The sequence below is a fragment of the Lepidochelys kempii genome, chromosome 20 (genome assembly GCF_965140265.1).
Source record: "Lepidochelys kempii isolate rLepKem1 chromosome 20, rLepKem1.hap2, whole genome shotgun sequence".
Taxonomy (NCBI): Eukaryota; Metazoa; Chordata; order Testudines; family Cheloniidae; genus Lepidochelys; species Lepidochelys kempii.
The window spans coordinates 3648391-3664756 of NC_133275.1; the positions used below are offsets into that span (position 1 = coordinate 3648391).

The 16366-nt window shown below is 65.3% G+C and overlaps 1 protein-coding gene across 2 annotated transcripts in view; it reads left to right on the plus strand.

The window, feature by feature from the left end:
- Positions 1-243: 243 nt before the first annotated feature.
- GLI1 (GLI family zinc finger 1) overlaps positions 244-16366 on the plus strand; it is a 45867-nt gene continuing 29744 nt past the window's right edge. For both annotated transcript variants that reach the window (XM_073318775.1, XM_073318776.1), the window contains exons 1-4: positions 244-483; positions 3544-3698; positions 4281-4440; positions 6105-6358. In XM_073318775.1, coding sequence (XP_073174876.1) covers positions 4436-4440; positions 6105-6358 — 259 coding nt within the window. In that variant the 5' untranslated portion in view covers positions 244-483; positions 3544-3698; positions 4281-4435. The remainder of the gene's footprint in view (positions 484-3543; positions 3699-4280; positions 4441-6104; positions 6359-16366) is intronic.

The window sequence follows — 16366 nt, forward strand, 5'->3', positions numbered from 1 at the left end:
GCGCCCAAGCAGACCCTCCCCCGCAGCACAGCATGGGGCCGGTGCCCCACCAGAGGTGCTGGAAGGGCCCCGCCGGGAATCCTGCCCCACACTGGCTCTGGCCCATGATGTCACCCGCCAGGCGAAAGCCGCGTGCCCCCCGCCCACCAGGACGGCCCTTTGTCCCGCATTCGGTCGCTACAGCAACAGTCCAGTGGGGGCGGGGCCACTGTGGGCTAAAAATAAACCCCGTGAGGGTGGGTGATTACCCTGATGCCAGGACTCCTGGGTTCTCTTCCCAGCCCTAGAGGAGTGGGGGGCTGATTGTAGGACTGGGAGCCAGGACTCCTGGGTTCCAGTCCCAGTTTGGACGCGGGCTCCTTGGATGGCCTCATTCTGCCTCAGTTTCCCCACCTGTCCCTGTGGCCGTTTCCCTCCCGCCTCAGGCCGTCCCGTTTGCCTGGCAGCTGGGGGGGAGGGGAGCTGCTTGGTCCAGCCCCACAGGTAAGTGAGCAGTGCCCTAGCTCCCATGGGGCAGTGGAGTGGGGGGGCTGGATGGGGCATGGCCCTGTTGCTGGGAACAGACTGTTTGGCCTTGGCCGGACTGGCAGGTCTGGAGGTGATGGGAATTGCAATCCCCTGCCGGAGTTACCCAAGCGGCAGCTGGCCCCGAATCCGCCCCCAGCACCGTGGGAGCCTGACCCCGGCACCTGCTGTTTGCTCACCCTTCACCCAGCAACCCGCAACGTGGCGCTCGACTTTGGCAGGGGCTGGCTTGGGCAGTGGCCGCTAGCGCCCTCCTGGGGCCCTGGCCGGCCACGCGGCCGGCCTGCACACCGGGCCGGGCGCCCTGGCGCCCAAACAGCCCCTAGCCCCCCGAGCCCCCTGGAGCCGGAGGCCCCATCACATACCCCTGGTGGATTGGGTGGGGGGGCAGCAGAACTTGGGGGGTGGGGGATGGATTTGGGGGGCAGCAGAACTGGGGGGTGGGGCACCCTTTCTGCTGCTCAGTCCAATGCCCCCGGAGCAGGGGCCCCTGCACCCCTGGCCTCTGCATGCTTTATAGGCTCTGTGCTTCCCTCCAGGGATGTCCCAATCCAGGGGTCCCCTGTGGGGAAACGCCCCCCTCAGACAGCCTGTGGGGCATCTGCCACCCCCAGCCACATCCTTGGCCCAGGCTCCCCCCACTCCGGTAAATCCACCAGCAGGCTGGGCCTGGCTCTGCTATCTGAACAGAGAGGGAGAGTCCTGCCCCCTCAACGTGCAACAGCCAGCCAGCAGATAGGGAAACTGAGGCACAGAGCAGCGACCCCGCCCACCCATGGAGGCGCCGGGAGCAGAGCCCAGGGCTCCTGCCAAGAGGGAGGCGCGGGGGCTGTGGGGGAAGCAGTGAGCCAGGGCGGAGCCGTGCAGGGGAGTGACGGGGGGGGCAGTCCCTTCCAGTGGGGGGCACCAGCAAGGGGGACGACGGTTCGGCGGCAGGAGGGGAATAGGAGACCCATGCCCGGCGGTGATGCCAGACAGCGCGGCCTCAGCCCGGTGTGCCCAGTGCCCAGCGGGAACATCCCTGCACTTGGGGGCTTTCGTTCCATCCTGGGCTCGTCTCGGCAAAGGGACCAGCCGGATCCCGGCAGCGTAGCCGCCATGGGCACGACCCCCTAATGCCCTGAGTCTGGGAGGAAGCGGGGTGGGGCTGGCACGGCAGGGCTGTTTGGGCCAGGGGTTCTGGTCCAAGCCCAGCCCTGATGGAGCAGCTGGGATCTGGGTGTGCGCGGGATGAGGGCAGGGTCCGCAGGAGGGGAGAGGAAATGTCCCACCTCACTTTACAGGAGCTGGGTCCTAGATCCGAGCTCTCAGGCCCTGCCTGGCCCATTAGCCAGACCCGTTTCCACCCAGTTGCAATGAGTAGTGTAGACAAGACCCGGCCCTGTTCCCGAGCCAAACTATCGCCTGGCACAATCCAGGGACACTGATTCAAGGCCCAGTTGTACTGCAGCTTCTGGAGAGGGAGGATGCTAGCGAGGTTGGATTGGCAGCCTCTAAAATCCCCCGTGCCGGGAATCTCTGATATGGGCAGCACTGGGGGCTGCGTGTGCATATGCTCTAGGGGTCCCCATGCCCCTTCCAGAACCCAGGAGTCCTGGCTGCCAACCCGCCCTGCTCTGACCACTAGACCCCATGCCCCTCCCAGAGCTGGGAGAGAACCCAGGAGTCCCGGTTCCCAGTCCCCGCTCTATCCCACTAGACCCCCCCCTTCCTGTCCCCAACACACCCCACCTGCTGCAATTCTGCCCCTCTCCCCCCCCGCCCCCGCCATACGGGGAGAGTACCCTGTGTCCGGGAACCTGCATGAGCCTGTACTTGGGCCCTGGCAGGTGAAAGTCTCCCAGCTCTGGGAGGGGTGTGGGGTCTAGTGGTCAAAGAAGGGCAGGTTGGGAACCAGGACTCCTGGGTTCTATCCCTGGCTGGGGGATGGGGGGAGGGGTCTAGTGGTGGGAGCAGGGGCAGGGCTGGGAGTCAGGACTCCTAGGTTCTATCCCTGGCCGGAGGGCAGGGGGAGGGGCTGGGAATCAGGACTCCTGGGTCCTATCCCTGGCTGGGGGATGGGGGGAGGGGTCTCGTGGTGGGAGCGGGGGCAGGGCTGGGAGTCAGGACTCCTGGGTTCTATCCCTGGCTGGGGGATGGGGGGAGGGGTCTCGTGGTGGGAGCGGGGGCAGGGCTGGGAGTCAGGACTCCTGGGTTCTATCCCTGGCTGGGGGATGGGGGGAGGGGTCTCGTGGTTGGAGCCGGGGCAGGGCTGGGAGTCAGGACTCCTGGGTTCTATCCCTGGCTGGGGGATGGGGGGAGGGGTCTCGTGGTTGGAGCGGGGGCAGGGCTGGGAGTCAGGACTCCTGGGTCCTATCCCTGGCTGGGGGATGGGGGGAGGGGTCTCGTGGTGGGAGCGGGGGCAGGGCTGGGAGTCAGGACTCCTGGGTTCTATCCCTGGCTGGGGGATGGGGGGAGGGGTCTCGTGGTTGGAGCCGGGGCAGGGCTGGGAGTCAGGACTCCTGGGTTCTATCCCTGGCTGGGGGATGGGGGGAGGGGTCTCGTGGTTGGAGCCGGGGCAGGGCTGGGAGTCAGGACTCCTGGGTCCTATCCCTGGCTGGGGGATGGGGGGAGGGGTCTTGTGGTGGGAGCGGGGGCAGGGCTGGGAGTCAGGACTCCTGGGTCCTATCCCTGGCTGGGGGATGGGGGGAGGGGTCTCATGGTGGGAGCGGGGGCAGGGCTGGGAGTCAGGACTCCTGGGTTCTATCCCTGGCTGGGGGATGGGGGGAGGGGTCTCGTGGTGGGAGCGGGGGCAGGGCTGGGAGTCAGGACTCCTGGGTCCTATCCCTGGCTGGGGGATGGGGGGAGGGGTCTCGTGGTGGGAGCGGGGGCAGGGCTGGGAGTCAGGACTCCTGGGTCCTATCCCTGGCTGGGGGATGGGGGGAGGGGTCTCATGGTGGGAGCGGGGGCAGGGCTGGGAGTCAGGACTCCTGGGTTCTATCCCTGGCCTCACTGACCCCACCACGGTCCCTGCTCCAGGCCGTTCCACTTGTACCAGGACTCAGGCTCCCGATCCCATCACAAGCCCTAAAGGAGCCATGTTGGCTCAGCCAGCCCATCTCCCACAGGCCAGGAGCCCCGCCGGGCAAACCACCCCCCGGATCCCAGCGGGAATCCAGCAACCCCCCACTGCGGTGAGTGGAGTTACCCCCGGGAGGGCAGGCTGGGCCCTAAGAGTGGTGGAGCTGGGAGTGTGGGGGGCAGGGGACCTGTATGAGGAGGGTTGTGGGGAGATGGGAGAGAACATGAGAAGGGATGGAGGCATGGAAACCGTGGGGGGTGAGCCTTGGGGGGGCGGAGAGCTATGGGGGGGCTGAGACTTGGGGAGGTGGAGAGCTATGGGGGGTGAGCCTGGGGGGGTGAGCTGTGGGGGGGTGTGGAGAGCTGTGGGAGGGTGAGCCTTTGGGGGGTGCTGGGGGGGTGAGCCTTGTGGGGTGGGGAGCTGGGGGGGTGGAGAGCTGGGGGGTGTGAGCCTTGTGGGGGGGAGAGCTGGGGGGGAAAGCTGGAGGGGGGTGAGCCTTGGGCGGGGGGAGAGCTGTGGGAGGGTGAGTCTTGGGGGGGCACGCAGTGCGGGGGGGAGCCTTGGGGGCGGGGAGAGCTGTGCCCCAGCTCTCATGGGGATGTGGGGTCAGGCCAGGCCCAGCGGTCGGTTGGGGTCACTGGCCTTTGTGTGTCCGGCCCCTCAGCTGACACCAGCCCGGCGTTTACATCCCCAGCACGCAATGAGATTGCGTCATCGCAGCGTGACATCACACTACGAGGTGACAACGGCGTGACATCACCGCATGACATCACATGATGAGTTGACACCAGCATGATGTCACCGCGTGACATCCCGCAGCGACAGGGCACCGCAGCATGACCCCACCCCATGAGGTGACCTCACTCATTGAGGGCATGATGTCATCACATGGGCTCTTGGCTCCCACCCCCCAGAGCGTGACATCATTTCCCTGTGGCCTGACATCATTGTGGGCCCTGTGAGGTCATCCCGCTGTGGGGTGACATCACCTCGCCCTTGCAGCCTGGGCTGGATTCGTGGCTCCCTAGTTGCTCTGCCAGGCCCAGCCACTTGGAGCCCTGCCGAGGCCTGGGATGGGCACGATCCAGAGCCGGCTCACGCCACGGGCATGTCCCAAATGACACGCGTCACTGTCAGACTGACAGCCAACCAAAGGGAGGTCCCCCCCAGCTGTAGTCTCCTCCCCACTCCGAGACCCCCAAAGAAACAGGGAGTTTAAACTTCAAATGCGACACCATTTCCCGGGGACCCTTTGCTGGCAGCCCCAGAGGAGAGGCCAGAGAGGGAAGGTGCACCCCCCCGGCTCCCCGTCCCCCCAGATGGCAGGGCTGGGGCATTGGGGGTGGACAGAGGTTTTCCTGTCGCTGCCCCGACTCATTGCTCCAGGGATGCCCCCCCTGAAAATCTGCCCAAACCTGAGGCTTTGGAAAACCTCGGCCCCTGGAGATGTTTCATTCCAGACCCCGATTTTGCGAACCACTCGCTGGGGATGCCCTTTGCCGTGACGCTTGGGGGGGGCACCCCAGTCCTTCGAGAACTGGCTCCAACCCACAGCTCCCCTCCACATGCCAACTTCTCCCACGGCGGGGAGAAGAGACCCCCGTTTGCCCCCAAACCCAAGTGGCGCTGTGACCATGTGCGCCAGGGGCATTGCCCAGAACTGGGAGCCAGGCCCAGTGCCCTGCCCTGGCCTCTTCCTCTCCAGGGTATTTTTTTGGAGGGGTGGGAGGCCTCAGGTTCAGATTTTGCCTTGGGCCTCCCCAAAACTTCTGCGTGGCCCTGATGCCCCCTCCCGCTTTCCTCTTCCCATGAACTCCTCTGCTCCTGTACAGCCCCAGGGAGCTGGATGGGTCCAAAGCGCAACACCTAGCACCGCAAACGGCCTTCTAGGGCCAGGCGGGCAGGCGGTGGGCGTGAAACCCCCCCCCCCCCCCCCCGGAGATGGCACTTGGGTGGGGAAAGTTGTGAGTTTGCCGCAGGGTTTGGCTTCCTGCTGCCTTGTGCGTGTGCGTGTGTGTGTGTGTGTGTGTGTGTGTGTGTGTGTGTGCACAGATCCATCCCAGGTTTTCAAAGTGTCTCTGAAATTGTAGACAGCATGCTGTGTGAATTCAGTCCCAGGGTCTTCCCTCACACAGCCTCACACAGAGCTCAGCCCTCCTCCACATTCAGCCTTAAAAGTTTTTCTTTAAAAAAAAAAAAAAAAAAGCTTCGAAAAAACTGCTCCACAACTTGAAAGGGGCAAAGAAAGAGAATTTTGTGTGTGTGTCTGTCTGTCCTGACACTTCCCCCAAATCCCCAGCGCTGCATCAAAGCCCAGCAGCCTAACACTGAGTCGCTCTCCCATGTGGAAAGACTCAAGAAATCATCGGGAAAGTTTCTTAAAGAAAAACAAGACTTCCTTCTCCAAGGTGGTCCTGGGCTCCAGTCTGAGAATGGAATATTTATAACCCGGCCTGCGTCGGGCAGACAAAAATCACTTTTTTTTTAACCATTTTTTTTTCTTTTGGTGGATTTCAAGGGAAAAGAAAGATGGGGAAAGTTTTGTGAAGGGGAAGACGAATGATCTTTGTCGCCGCTGGTTTGGGATTTTGTTTTTAATCGTTTCTCTGGATGTTACGTTTTTCTCCTGGAAAGAAGCGAAGTGCCCCGAAAAGTGGAATTTCAGCGTCGAGGCACCAAAGGGTGCGATTTTGGGGGAGAAAACATCAAAAAGGAAAAGAAAAGGATCCTTCCCTTGGAGCGCAAGTCACCAGCCCATTCCGGCTCCCAAAGGTACGCTGCATTTTAAAAAAATAATTCTTTAAAAAAATATTAACTGCAGTTTTGAGGGGGAGCAGGAATTTTGCCCAGCTGAACGGTTTCTGGTTCAAGGGGATGGTTTTGCTTATGGGACGCTTTGTCTCAGGACCTGCTGGAATGACTTTAATTTTGGTGTTTTTAAAACCACACACACCTTTAGAAAGACTTGATCCTTTCTCGACTCCACAAGATGCGGGAGTAGCTATTCTGTGACACCAAACTTCTGCGCCTACGGGGAAAACACAACCGTAGCTAGAATTCCCGAGTGCCCCATGGCCAACAAAACCCAGCTGACTTGACAGTAAATTTCCCTTCATCCAAGTCTAATTTTGCAAAGTTACCAAGTTGCTTTTTTCCCCTCCTCCCTCCCTCTCCTTTTGGCAAAACAATCCAGGAGGCTCCCAACTTCTGGAATCGGATCAGATCCAATTAAATCAGATGGGAGTGGGGGGAAGGGGGGAAATTACTCTGCCAAATTGCAATTTGTCAGGCAGGGATTACGCAGCCCAAGTAGGTGCTTTTCCCCCCGGCTTTTACTGCGTTTGCTTTTCGCACCACTGCAATTTGCTTTGCTTTGTGAACTGGGCGAAACAATTCCTGGGCTGGGGGCGGCCTCCCCCTCCTTCTTCGCCACAAGTCGGGCCAGGTCTCCAGTGGGTGCCAGTCCGTGGAGCTTGGCTGAGGGTTTGTTTGGGGCACTCCCACCCCCAGCAGGCCCGGATTGACTGGCTGACACATCCGTCCGTCCCGCTCCCGGCTCACCCAGCGGTGCTGATGTACTGAGCGGCCCAGAGAGCCCCGTTCCTGCAGCTGGCTGGGGGCTCAGATTAGGTTCAGAAAATCCCGGGGGGGAAGGGGCCGGTGGAGGGCTCCGCGCAAGGGAAGTGACATCGCGCGTTTCTTTATTGTGATGTGGAGAGACCCGCACGCACGCCTGGTGGCTGGGCCGAGATCACCCAGGGAGACCCTGGCGCTGGAGCTGGCTGGGTGGGTGGGCGGCGCGGGGACCGACCTGATGGAGGAAGGGGGTGGGGGGTGGAGCCTCCAGGGACAGGTGCAGGCAGCAAGCGAAGGCAAAGGCTGTGCTGGGCCCTGGGGGTGGGTGGGGAGGCCCCCGTTCTCCAGCCCGAGGTCCAGGAGAAGGGAGCGGGGTGGCTGCCGAGGCCGCGTGGGAGCAACGGATCCGGCGCTGCGTCCAGATTGGGACACACGTCTGGGGCGGATCGGGCAATGGGGCCGGGGTGATAAGCGGGCACCCTTGGGGCAGCCCGTCTGTCGCCAGTGGCAAGCCCCGATGCGCCTGGTGCCAGGAGGGCGCCATCCCGCTCGTTCGTGGCACCCTGTGTCCTGCCCAGCCCCAGCAGAGCCCCAGGCCCTGCCAGGAGCCCCACCCAGGTGCCATCTAGCCCCCATCGGTTCCACTGGGCAAGGCCCAGCCTCTCCCCACCCCATCCATAGCCGGGTGGCACCTGGAGAGACGCGGGGCCCCCCTGCCGCTGCCCACGGCCCATGCCCTGCCCGAGGGTCTTTGCAGGCCCATCTCCAGCGTGACGGCCAGAGCCTGAACTCCCTGGGCAGTGGGAGGTGGATCCCGGGCGCAAACCAGCCGCACCCCTGGGACACGGCTCCCTTGGCTGGCTGCCGGTCAGGCTGGCACTGCCCGTTCAGGGTTAGGCCGAGGATTTCGCTCTCCCTGGATGAGCTTCCCAGAAGCCACCGGGAAGCATTCCCGGAGGCCGGGAGGTGCCCAACCATTGCCCCACCCGGGGAATCCTGCTACCTAGCCCAGGGGTCCTGAGCCCCACTTTGCTGCATCAGCAATTCCTGGGCTTGCCACAGAGTTGTGACGTGACTGGGCGGGGAGGGGAGAATCCCTCTGTTGTGGCTCATCAGGAGGTGTGTTATGGTAACGCCTGGAGGTGCCACCCATGATCCAGGCCCCAATGTGCCGGGCACTGCACAGACCCCACCCGAGATCAGGGCCCCGCCGGGCCGGGCGCTGCACAGACCCTACCCGAGATCAGGGCCCCGCCGGGCCGGGCGCTGCACAGACCCCACCCGAGATCAGGGCCCCGCCGGGCCGGGCGCTGCACAGACCCCACCTGAGATCAGGGCCCCGCCGGGCCAGACACTGCACAGACCCCACCCGAGATCAGGGCCCCGCCGGACCGGGCGCTGCACAGACCCCACCCGAGATCAGGGCCCCGCCGGGCCGGGCGCTGCACAGACCCCACCCGAGATCAGGGCCCCGCCGGACTGGGCGCTGCACAGACCCCACCCAAGATCAGGGCCCCGCCGGGCCACGTGCTGCACAGACCCCACCCGAGATCAGGGCCCCGCCGGGCCGGGCGCTGCACAGACCCCACCCGAGATCAGGGCCCCGCCGGACCGGGCGCTGCACAGACCCCACCCGAGATCAGGGCCCCGCCGGGCCGGGCGCTGCACAGACCCCACCCGAGATCACTACCTACAAACACTGCCCAAGCGTCTCCACCCTGATGGGAGCTCACACACCGTAGCCCACCCAGTCCTCGGCCTCTCTGCTAAGCCTTCTGCCACAGGGCCAGGGGCACGGGCGGCCTTGGCACTGCAGACACCGATCTGCTAGGAACCGGGCAGGCCCCGCTGACGCACTGCAGGCGGGCAGCAAAGCTTCAGTGGAGGGGAGCCAGCTCCCACGCGGGTCGTTGTCTCTCCAGGGAGAAGGGTCCGGGGGAGGTAACACTGGGCAGCTGATCCATTTGGGTCTAAGGCCTCGGACACAGCAGCCAACGCTGGGGTGCGGTGCGGATGCTCTGATTTCAGCCTGTACCTGCCTTATTTCGATTGAGCTGATGCTGGCTGACCCCTCCATTTGCCCCCGTTTCACCAAACCTCGCGAGGCCCCATCTCCATGGGGAAACTGGGCTGGGACCCCCTAAGAGGTGAACACAGAGGGACCTGGTGCGGAGGAGCAGCTTTGTCCAGCTTCGCACCCACTTCGACTGGGAACCGGGGGGATGCGAACTGCCGCTGCTGAAACCCAAAGCAGGGCAGCAACTCTGAAATGGCTTGAAATTAAGTCATGTAGACAAGACCCTTGTTAAACCAGTTTAGACCCTCTGAGCTAAAGTCGCTGAGGAATGGGTTTGCTCCCATTTAACTAACCCAGTGCGAGTTCATGTCCGGACAGGAACGCACCCAGGCCCCCGCTTGGCTCCCGGCTCCCTGGGCGTAACTGCCACCGGGCTCGGCTCCATGGGCCTCATTTTCTGGGGCCCGACGTGGGCCCCCTGCTCGGGCACTCCCCAAGTAACGCATCTGCGCTGCGCCCTTTGGAGAATCCGGGCTGAAGGGTCTGTCCCATGGCATCCAGGAGCCGGTGGGGCCTGCCCCAGCTACCTGCAGGGATGGGGCAGTTATTGCTTTGTGGGGGGGGTCACGGCTGTCCTGGGGGGCCTGGGGTTCTGGGCAGGATGGCTGGGCAGGGCTTGGCTGAGGGTGGCTGGGTTTTTTAAGGTAAAATGTCAATTTAAAATAATCTCATCGTTTGGACTGAGAAACCTGTAGCTATTCTGACAGTGCAGTAAGAGCTGGGGGGGTGGAAAAGTAGAGCGGGGCGGCGTGGGGAGGGTGGGCTGGGAGCCAGGATGCCTGGGTCCTATCACCAGGTCTGGAGGCCAGTGGGGACTAGTGGGTTTGAGCCGGGGGGAAGGGGAGCCCCAGGACGCCTGGGTTCTGCTCACGCCTTCACCACTGACTCTGGGTGTGAATTAGGACAAGTCCCTTCGCCCCTCTGGGGTAATGACACTGAGCCAGTGACTCAGGCTTCACTTAATCCCTGGTTGGTCCCTGCAGGTCTTTGGCTGCTGAAGAAGTGGGAGCCGGGGTGGGTCCCAGGCTGGGCACAGGGCAGGGGGCCCGGCCCCATCGGATCCAGCTGATCTCGGTGCTGCGCCCTGGGTGCCGGGTGCGCCCAATGGGGTGCGAGGACCCTGCCCGATGAGGGGTGAGGGCTTCAGGCTGGGGCCCCACAGCCCCCACCCGCCGTCCATCTGCATTTGCTCCTTGTTTATTTGTGCATCTGGCTCCATGCGGCTCAGCCCTCGGCCCCGGCCCAGCGCAGGCTCCCGTCAGCTCTGCGCCAGCCCTCCGCGAGCGGGGGGCCGCTGGGCCCGGGGACCCCAGGCCGCGTGGGGTCTTCAGCTCCAGAGCTATGGGGGAGGCTGCCTCTGATCACAGCCCTTCCCGGTGTCTCAGACATGCACTCAGGGCGGCTGCTGGTTCACAGCCCGTGAACTGGCCGTGGCTCAACCGGGCGGGGTATTTCCATCACATGCTTGGTACAGTTAGGTTCAGGTCGGGAGTGAGGGGCAACGGCAGAGCTGTGGGGGAGCCCAGGGCTGGGCTGTCGGGGGCTACGGGTCAGGAATGAGGGGCGCTGGCAGAGGCGGGCACCTGGCCCGCTGGTAATGTGGCACGCCGAGCCAGGCGAGGCTGCCCGCTTCAGAGAAGCCTCCGTCCCGTGCAGTGATTCATTGTAGACACCTTGCAACATGTCGGGGCCATGGGGCACGAAGGGAGAGGCTGGGAGCTGGAGCTGAGCCCGGAGCTGGAGAATCCCGTAACTCGATGCCCGCTGGGAGGGTGGGTGGGGGCTGGGAACAGCCCACACCTGGTGGCAGCTGGGTGACCTTTTACATTCTAAGGGGCCCAGCCCCATTGTGCCGTGGGCTCCCATGCAGAGGGCAGCCGCATGGGAGCAACTGTCCCTAAATCACAGTCGTCGTCCCCCCCGCCATCCCCTTGAGGGCGTCTCTCCAGCCCTGTTCTTGCTCTGGGGCCTCATTGAGGCATCCCAGCTGGCGCGTCTCCCCCTGAATCAGCCGGGAAGGAGGGGGAATATCCCCTCCAAGTTGGCTTTATGAGCGTCTCTGCCCAGCTCCTTCCTGTGGGGGCAGCTGGGTTCTCTTGCTGACTCGGACATGTGGCGTGTCTGTGGGTCTGAAGTCACTTGCCTGCGCTCTGCCTCAGTTTCCCCAGTGCCAGAAGGCTGCAGCGATGGCTTCCTGGCGGAGGTGAGGGGCTGCAGAGCCCCCCGCAGGGCACCCAGCAAGGGGGTGTCGCCTCACCATCTACCCCCACCCAGCTGCAGAGTAACGAGAGGAGCAGCTGAGAGGAGGGGGAAGAAGCAGCGAAAACAGAACCGGGTTTTGGCCGCTCCACATCCGGGGATGAGGCGGAGTCAGGGGGGGTTTGGGGCTCCCCCCTCCCAGGATCTCAAGACTCAGGCCAGGACTACACCCAGCGACCCACTATCATCCCTCGGTGCCGGGCGTTCCGGAGCCGAGCGGCTGTGATGGCGATGCCAGTTTGCTTGGTTCTGCGGGCTCCTTGGTACGGATCTCGTGGGACCCGGGCTTGGGGCATGGCCGGGAGGCTGGTGTCTAGGGACGTAGGAACGGCCAGGCAGTGTTTCCTGGCTCAGACCCAGGGGCTTCAAGCCCAGTTTCTTGTCTCCTCCAGTGGCTTCCTGCAGGAGGCGCTTGTGGGGTGAACTGCCGATAGGAGGCTTCCTGCCCCGAAGCAGGAGGGGTTTGATCCCTCCCCCATGCTCCCCCTCCCCCTTCCCAGCATCACGCTGTCCTTCCCCATCCTCGGTTGCATCCCACTCTTGTGGCAATGAGTTCCACAAGCTAACGGGGGAAGTCGTTGTGAATTAGATGCGGACAGTAAGAGTCGGGGACTTGGACCGGTCCAACAGACCACAAACCCCAAGAGTCTCTCCCCATTCTCTGGCTCTGAGGAGGATGTGGTCTGGAGCTCCCGAGATTGGTGCTCGTTAGCGTCAGTGACAGGCGCCTCTCGGAGCGGGGGCGGAGGAGCTGCTGACCACAGAGAAACTGGGATATTTATGGTGATCCGTCATAGGGGGCGCTGAGATTTCGGGGTTTGATCCCCACCCCCTTGTCTTCCCTGTGGGGGGAGACACCCACCCCTTGGCCATCATCCCACGAGACCTGAGGTGTTGTCACTGCCCCGGCAAGGCTGATTGGTTGCTGTGTGACCCTACCTGGATGTCCTGCCTTCAGCAAGGCGGGACTTCCTGGCTTGCCGGCCTGTTGCGAGCCAGGCCCCTCGCCCGTGAGGGTCTGGGGCAAGGGGAGGGGCAACGCTGAGCGAGGTCCCGCCCCCGTGGCCGCGTGGGAGGGAGCTGGGCCAGCAGGGGCTCCCGGCGGGTGGACTCCCAGCCAGGCGGATGCTTAGCCCCACATGTGCAGCGTGGCTGTCCCCCCGCAGCCCCCGGACCACCGAGCAAGAGCAGGCGGCCCTGCCGGCTGGCACACCCGGCCTGAGGGCTCCCGGCCCTGCAACGGGCCGGTCCTGGGCTGAGCCGGGCGGCTGGGTGGGCAGGAGCGGAGACCAGACAGGGCAGGTGATGGTCCCGGGGTCCTCTGCACGCAGCTCAGCCGGCGCCCCTCACTCCCAACCCGCAGCCCCTGCCAGCCCAGCCCTGGGCTCCCCCCCAGCTCGGCCGGTGCCCCTCACTCCCAACCCGCAGCCCCTGCCAGCCCAGCCCTGGGCTCTGCCCCCCCAGCTCGGCCGGTGCCCCTCACTCCCGACCCACAGCCCCTGCCAGCCCAGCCCTGGGCTCTGCCCCCCCAGCTCGGCCGGTGCCCCTCACTCCCGACCCGCAGCCCCTGCCAGCCCAGCCCTGGGCTCTGCCCCCCCAGCTCGGCCGGCGCCCGTCACATCTGTGCGAGTGTAGGTGTGTGTGTGTGTATGTCTGTGTGTGTGTGTGTGTAGGCAGGTGTGGGTGTGTGCAGGTCTCTGAGTGTGTAGGGGGGGCGTGCAGGTCTCTGGGTGTGTGTAGGGGGGTGTGCAGGGGGGGCGTGCAGGTCTCTGGGTGTGTAGGGGGGCGTGCAGGGGGGGCGTGCAGGTCTCTGGGTGTGTGTAGGGGGGTGTGCAGGGGGGGCGTGCAGGTCTCTGGGTGTGTAGGGGGGGCGTGCAGGGGGGGCGTGCAGGTCTCTGGGTGTGTGTAGGGGGGTGTGCAGGGGGGGCGTGCAGGTCTCTGGGTGTGTAGGGGGGGCGTGCAGGGGGGGCGTGCAGGTCTCTGGGTGTGTAGGGGGGGCGTGCAGGGGGGGTGTGCAGGTCTGGGTGTGTGTAGGGGGGTGTGCAGGGGGGGCGTGCAGGTCTCTGGGTGTGTAGGGGGGCGTGCAGGGGGGGCGTGCAGGTCTCTGGGTGTGTGTAGGGGGGTGTGCAGGGGGGGCGTGCAGGTCTCTGGGTGTGTAGGGGGGGGCGTGCAGGTCTCTGGGTGTGTAGGGGGGGCGTGCAGGGGGGGCGTGCAGGTCTCTGGGTGTGTAGGGGGGGCGTGCAGGGGGGGTGTGCAGGTCTGGGTGTGTGTAGGGGGGTGTGCAGGGGGGGCGTGCAGGTCTCTGGGTGTGTAGGGGGGCGTGCAGGGGGGCGTGCAGGTCTCTGGGTGTGTGTAGGGGGGTGTGCAGGGGGGGCGTGCAGGTCTCTGGGTGTGTAGGGGGGCGTGCAGGGGGGGTGTGCAGGTCTGGGTGTGTGTAGGGGGGTGTGCAGGGGGGGCGTGCAGGTCTCTGGGTGTGTAGGGGGGCGTGCAGGGGGGGCGTGCAGGTCTCTGGGTGTGTAGGGGGGGCGTGCAGGGGGGGCGTGCAGGTCTCTGGGTGTGTAGGGGGGGCGTGCAGGGGGGGTGTGCAGGTCTGGGTGTGTGTAGGGGGGTGTGCAGGTCTCTGGGTGTGTAGGGGGGCGTGCAGGGGGGGCGTGCAGGTCTCTGGGTGTGTGTAGGGGGGTGTGCAGGGGGGGCGTGCAGGTCTCTGGGTGTGTAGGGGGGGCGTGCAGGGGGGGCGTGCAGGTCTCTGGGTGTGTAGGGGGGGCGTGCAGGGGGGGTGTGCAGGTCTGGGTGTGTGTAGGGGGGTGTGCAGGGGGGGCGTGCAGGTCTCTGGGTGTGTGTAGGGGGGTGTGCAGGGGGGGCGTGCAGGTCTCTGGGTGTGTAGGGGGGGGCGTGCAGGTCTCTGGGTGTGTGCAGTTCTCCGCGTGCGCAGGTCTCGTCTGCCACGTGCCCATGTGTCGCTGCATGTGGGTGCAAAGCCAGATGTTCCAGCTGTCAGGTGGCCCGGGGGGAGGGAGGGGCGCCGCCCCCCAGCTCGGTACCAGCCCACCCAGGCCCCCTTACTGGGCACTGCCGGGAGCTCAGCTGGCCGGCCCCACGTGGGTTTACCGGCTTGCCCAGGAGGATAATGGAGGGGTGAAGGGCCAGGGGCAAAGCCCCTCAGAGCCGCGGGGGCCCCAGCCCCCAGTGCAGGGCGTCGCTAGGACAGCGGGGTGCGTGCCCGGCGCCTGGGAACTGAACCAGGGTCTCTGGAGCAGGGGCCTGAGTCTCCCCATTCAAGCAGCTGGGCTCCGCAGCTGGGGCGGGGACAGACTCATGGGCGGCCCTGTCCCAGCCAGCGTGTGGGATGCTGGCGGTCCCCCCGACAGCTCTGCAGGTCAGCAAGGAGGGCGGTGGGGGAGGGGGCGTCTCCTATGAAAGCAGTGGGGAGCCCCAGAGGCTTTGCTGGAGGGGAGTCCAGGGGAAGGTGCCTGCAGACACCGGGGCCCGGCGCTGGCCTGGCTGACCCGGCCCCAGCCCCATCCTCGACTCTCCCAGCCTCCGGGCCAGCGGACCACCTTGGAACCGGTGCCCGGCCCTCCCCCGGCATGGGGATCAAGCTCCTTTCAGAGCCCCTGAACCTGAAGCAAGGGGCTTTGAGGCAGCTGTCTGGCCTGGGCAGATTAGCAGCGTGGATTGAATGAGGCGGGCGGCCCCACGGAGGGGTCAGGCGCGGGGGGGGGGGTGCTGGGACAGAGACACAAGGCCTCTTTCGGGGCAGGGAGAGTAGGGGCCGGCGTGGCCCTTCCCGGGGAACCTCGGAGGCTTTTGGCCATAGTGTCCCCCAGCCCCAGCTCACTGGTGATTTCGTTTTTCTCCGTGACCCAGCCCCAGCCTGTATCAGCATGTGGGGGAGGGAGGGGGGGGTCTGCCGCCGGGGCAGGGGCTGGCTCAGGAGGGTGGGAAATGGGACCTTTCCCCTCTAGGGGGCTCTGGCTCCCATCTGGCCCCTGGCCGGTCGTTCAGTGACTTCTGGGCGCGGGAAACCCATGGGGGGGGCCCGGGGAAGCTCGTTCTCCAGGGGCTGCCCCCATCTTCCCGTCCCTTATGCAAGCAGCGTGGCTGGGGAGTGGCACTGGATGCGTGCGGCTGGCAGGCCGGGCGGTGCCATGCCTGGGGCACGCCCTGCGGAGTGGGGGGTAGCCCTGGGGCTGGCTCTCCGTGGGCGGGGGGAGGCCGATCCATGCAGGAGCCGGAGCAGTGGTTTCCCTAAGGCCGCGCAGGGTTAAACCAATCGGGCACTTGGCCGACCCCGGGTCACTGAGCGGCTGCTGGGTGGGGGGGGGGGGCTGTGGCTGCCGGGCCAGCAGCCGTCTAGGCCCTGGGATCTTGGCCTAATCCAGCCTGACGTCAGGTCCCCCAGCAGTGGGGCTGGGGGGGGGCCCTTAACCCTGTCGTGGCGGGGCTGCGCCATCTGGAAAAATGCTCACAATTGAGGGAAAAATGCCCTCAAGCTTCACCCCGGGAGGCAGAGGGATGGGGGCGGGCAGAGCTGGCAGAGAGGGGCAGGGCTGGGGGGTGGAGGGAGCCCAGGGTTGGGCTAGCAGGGGCTGCAGGTCGGGAGTGAGGGGCTCTGAGAGAGCTCAGGGGGCAGGGCTGGGGGGTGGAGGGAGCCCAGGGCTGGGCTAGCAGGGGCTGCAGGTCGGGAGTGAGGGGCACTGGGAGAGCTCAGGGGGGCAGGGCTGGGGGGTAGAGGGAGCCCAGGGCTGGGCTAGCAGGGGCTGCGTGTCGGGAGTGAGGGGCACCGGCAGAGCTTGGGGGGGGCGGGGGCAGGGCTGGCGGGTGGAGGGAACCCAGGGCTGGGCTAGCAAGGGCTGCAGGTCAGGAGT